Raw genomic sequence first — 5,283 nt, forward strand, 5'->3', positions numbered from 1 at the left:
CAATTCAAAACTAAAAACACATTCTTTATATATTATAATCATAACAAGTTTTTAAAGTCAAATAAAGTGAATAAATCATAGAAAATTATTTGAAAATATCAAAATGAAAACCCATAAACCGACAAATCCAAATAGTATTAGCAAGATTAACTTCTTTAGAAACTGCACATGCCCAAAAACACAGGTGACCTATAAGTGACCATAGCCACAACTCTATATTCAAATTTCATCTCTCTTCTGATTTCCCCATCACTTTTATTTCCTAAGATCTCCTTAGGAATAAAGAGTTAAAGGAAACAACAACAATGGAGAATAATAAGAACATAATTTCTTCAAAACCCATGAAGAACAAGATCAAGAAAATTCCTCAAATCTTCAAACATTGTTCAATCCTTCTCTCAATCTTCTCCATTTTCATCTCAACCAGTCAAGCTTTCAACTATTCCGATGCACTCTCAAAATCCCTTCTTTATTTCGAAGCTCAAAGATCCGGCCGATTACCTTATAACCAGAGAGTAACTTGGCGTGACAATTCCGGCGTCACCGACGGCCTTCAAGAAGGGGTAAGTTCAAAATTTTACTTTTTTTTCTGATGGGTCATTGATTAATCTTTAGTTTTTGACATTCTCTTAGGTTGATTTGGTTGGAGGTTATTATGACGCCGGCGATCATGTGAAATTTGGACTTCCGATGGCTTTTACAGTTACAATGTTGTCGTGGGGAGTGATTGAGTACGGCGATCAGATAGCTGCCGCCGGTGAATTGGAACATGCGATGGAGTCGATCAAATGGGGAACTGATTACTTCATTAAGGCACATACAAACCCTAATGTGCTTTGGGCAGAGGTATTTTCCGATCATATTCCATCCCCTGTTTCTGCCGGAGTAAATATTTGTTTAATTAGGTTTATAAGATCATATTAGTAAAGTTTAAGGATTAACGACTATTTGAATGCAATTAGACAATAAGGCGAATGGGCCCGGGAATACAATTATCATCTCTCGCGTCACGTTACGGTTTCAAAAATTCAATGAGAAATCGTTTATACTATGTTTTTTTTTAAAAAATATATTTTTTCTTTATAAAATAATATTTTATATAATATATTAATCGGGAAAGAGTTAAAGCGGTGATACATATATATCAATACCCTATCCCTGGCCAACTATCAGTCAAACCGGAAAAAAATCGTTTTAAACAGAATAATTAAGATCGAAAATTTCAAATGGTAGTTAGTTTTTTACTTTTGTAAATGATTTACTCTCGTATCAATGTTTTAATATATATTATTTTGTTGGAGACTCCTACCTCATGAAGGGAAAGAATTACTGTCTATTTATTTATGTTCACCCAAAACATTACAAAACAGATTTAATTTTTTAAAATTTGAACTTTTATTAGACCTTTTGACCATTATATTATAATATAATGAATTATTTGAAATTTGAAAAAGGTTGGTGATGGAGACACAGATCATTACTGTTGGCAAAGACCGGAGGATATGACAACTTCACGGAGGGCATACAAAGTGGATGAGGAAAATCCAGGATCCGACATCGCCGGAGAGACGGCAGCAGCGATGGCCGCCGCCTCGATAGCTTTTAGGACATTGAATCCTCATTATTCTCATCTACTACTACACCATGCCCAACAGGTAGGTACTTATTGTAGTGGTCCATAACCATATATAAAACATAATTTGAAAATTTGACTAAAATAAGGTTTTATTTGAAATTAATGTTAATTGTGTTTGGTTTGATGAGTATGCAGTTGTTTGAGTTTGGGGACAAGTATCGAGGGAAATACGATGGAAGTATCGGAGTGGTGAAGAGCTATTACGCGTCGGTTAGTGGTTACATGGACGAGCTTTTGTGGGCGGCTTTGTGGCTTTATAAGGCAACCGGAAATCAAATGTATTTGGAATATCTTATTAACCAGGCTCATTCTTTTGGTGGAACCGGTTGGGCGGTTTCCGAGTTTAGTTGGGATGTTAAATACGCCGGAATCCAAGTTCTCGCGACCAAGGTATTTTTCTTTCCTCTCCAATTCGAAATTAGTTACAAAATCAATTAAGGATTGTGATAGATTTGAATTTAGTCATGAAAATGGACAACCTTTTGAGGGGATTTGATATTAAATTATTAATCATGCATGACAAATTTTTAGATCTAGGATTAATGATTAGAAATTTGTCAAGAAATTTTAGAGATGAAGTTCACTTTTAACTTTAGGTAAGAGTATGAGGCAATTAAGGAATATTTGTAAGCACAAAATGCACATGATATGCTTTTTGTGGATACCATAACTTTAGCTTTTAAGTTGTCCCTTTAAATAAAGTTTTTTTTTTTTTTAATGTTATTGTGATTAATATGATTGTCTACTATTGCACAAAAATAAAAAAGTAAATATATTTTTGTTTTAACATACTAAAATAGCTTAAATTTCAAAAGTCATGTATAAAAGACTAAATGTTTTATTTTTATTTATTAAGAATACATTAAATTTAAGTGTATGATATGACTATGAGATCTTAGAGTAATTGTTTGAATTGTTTTGGAGTGATTTAATTGGGTTAACAAATAAAATAATTGGATCAAACATTTTTTAGTTTTGGATATTAGGTTTGATCTATATATTTTCTGTAAATAAATACTACCCATAACCATTGAAAAGTATAAAAGAATAATAAATTTTATAATTGAAAAAACACATCTTCTTATAAGATGTGGACATTAAACAAATTGTCACACATTTATTGAAATTCACATTGATGGGTTAACCAATCACAATGGTCAATTGGCCACATCTATATTTTTTCCATATATGTTTCATGGCATTAAATATATCTTCTTCCATATATAGTATAAATGTTTTTTTTTTAATTGAATGGTTTAGTTATATCTAATTATATTTTTCTTTAATTTTTTTCCGTAGTTACTCATGGAGGAGGATCATAAAAAGCAGCACCAAGAAATTCTCGAACAATACCGAGCGAAAGCTCAGTACTATCTTTGTTCATGTATGAACAAAAATAATGGAAATGATAGCAATGTGTATCGAACCTTAGGCGGGATGTTATTCGTACGAGAATGGAACAACATGCAATACGTCTCCACTGCGTCATTCCTCCTCACAGTGTATTCAGATCTCCTCCAAGATACAAACCAAAAGCTCGAGTGCCCTAAAGGGTCTATCGACCCTGAAGAGCTCACGAGCTTTGCCAAAGCCCAAGTTGATTACATATTGGGCTCAAATCCGATGAATACAAGTTATTTAGTGGGCTTTGGGCCTAAATACCCCGCTAAAGTTCACCATCGAGGCGCATCGATTGTGTCTTATAAGGAGAACAAAGGGTTCATCGGGTGCACTCAAGGCTATGACAATTGGTATGGTAGAGATGATGCGAACCCGAATGTGGTTATCGGGGCGTTAGTGGGCGGGCCAGACCGTGAAGATGATTTTAGGGACCATAGAGGAAATTACATGCAAACCGAGGCGTGCACTTATAATGCGGCCCCATTGGTAGGTGTTTTTGCGAGGTTGAAACAATTGGAGGATAATAGTAAGGATTTAATAGCTTCTTTTTAAATCCTATCATACATATTTTCATTTGCTAAATTGTTTTTTTTTTTCTCTCTTTTATATATATATATATAGTTTTGTTTGTTTGTTTTGGGTTTGGGCTTTTTCTAAGGAAAAATGTAGCAAAATAGTCCAAGTATGGTTTTTTGTTTTCTTATTGGGCCTACTTATATATGCTATGCCCAACCCAATTCATACCCTGATAAATTTGTTGATATGAATAGAATGAGCCTATTTGAAATACATTATTATTGGTCCATCTATTTTTGTTGTAAAATAATTGGACATTGGTAAATTTGTAAAGGAGAGTATATTTCAAATTGTAAAAATTTATTTTAAGAGAATATTAGTTATATATTATTTTATTTATATCTATAATTTAATATAAAATTAATTTAGAAAATAATAATAAATAAATGAAACTAAAATTATTTATTTATTTGATAGTTATTATTTATTTGAATTTAGAAAAGTTATGACTCTCAAATTCAAATAAATAAATAAACACATATAATTTCAAATATATTCAATAATATTTTTTTTTTAATTTCAAATAAATAAATAAACACATGTAAATAATTATTCAATAAAATTATTTATTCGAGAGTTATTTACTTTTTTAAAAATCAATTATAAGTGTTTATTTATTTGAATTTGAAAAAGTAATAACTTTTTATTGATAAATTCATTTTCTCTCTTTAAAATTGAAATAATTTATAATTTATTAAAATATTAAGATCATTAAGATCATTAAATCATAAATTTTTAATAATTAAGAATCCATAAGTGATATTAATTAGAAGAAAAAGTACTAAAATAAAAAATAATGAGAATACAAGCTATAAAATATGATTTTGAATTTATTTAACACAAATTTCACGTGGCATAATTGTCATCTACGTACATTGAATTTGTACCACACAAATATATAACTTTGGATAGGATACGTGTTTAGCCATACAAGAAAGAAGAACAAATATTCTTTTAACAAGCAATCAAGAGATTATATTTTGGAGTCTTTCATATAATATTTTTTTTAATAATCCCCTAGTTTATTAAGTTTTTTTTTATTTGAGGTTTGTAAATGTGGTGCAAGATGATTGCTTGCAAATAAATAAATCATTTGATTATTATTTGGTGTACTATTAGATTGAAACATATATAATTGTACAACTTTTTAAAACAAATTGCATTTTGTATGATTGATTTTATCTTCTCAATTTTGTTAAATTATTATCTCTCTCACTAAGTTTTGTTCGAGCTTTTCGGTGGTTTCTTGAAATAGTTTGAACATTATTTGACGATTTTACATTTGCATCAAGTTTTGTGGGTTTTTTACGCGACTAATATCTATTCTCTAAAATAATCAATATGATAACACACCCCTTAACTTAAATAAGAGTATTTTTTCTATTGTGAATCATTCTGACCTAGGTCTCGGCATTATTTTGTATTTTCTCAATTTGAACTTATATATAATTTGTAAAATACGTCAAAAATCAAGTTAATTTCCTACCTTCAAAATAAATAAAAATATCAAATATTGAAAAAAACCAACTTTCACACTCATGAATCCACTTTCAACCCAACATGAAATATGTAGTCAACTACACTTTCTAATACTTAGGACATTTTGGAAGGAAAAAAAGTAAAAACTATTTCTATTTCTTTGTTATTTTACTTTCATATTTCAAGAAAAT

At 30.0% G+C, this 5,283-nt stretch overlaps 1 protein-coding gene across 1 annotated transcript; it reads left to right on the forward strand.

Annotated features, from left to right (window-relative positions):
* The first annotated feature begins 209 nt into the window (after positions 1 to 209).
* On the forward strand, positions 210 to 3,825 carry LOC124944464 (endoglucanase 11-like). Its single transcript, XM_047484720.1, has 5 exons — positions 210 to 563; positions 634 to 846; positions 1,455 to 1,655; positions 1,772 to 2,026; positions 2,936 to 3,825. The coding sequence occupies exons 1-5, from the start codon at positions 306 to 308 to the stop codon at positions 3,587 to 3,589; spliced, it is 1,581 nt and encodes a 526-aa protein (XP_047340676.1). The 5' UTR covers positions 210 to 305; the 3' UTR covers positions 3,590 to 3,825.
* Positions 3,826 to 5,283: the final 1,458 nt, after the last annotated feature.

This window comes from Impatiens glandulifera, chromosome 7, assembly GCF_907164915.1.
Source record: "Impatiens glandulifera chromosome 7, dImpGla2.1, whole genome shotgun sequence".
NCBI classification, from domain to species: Eukaryota; Viridiplantae; Streptophyta; class Magnoliopsida; order Ericales; family Balsaminaceae; genus Impatiens; species Impatiens glandulifera.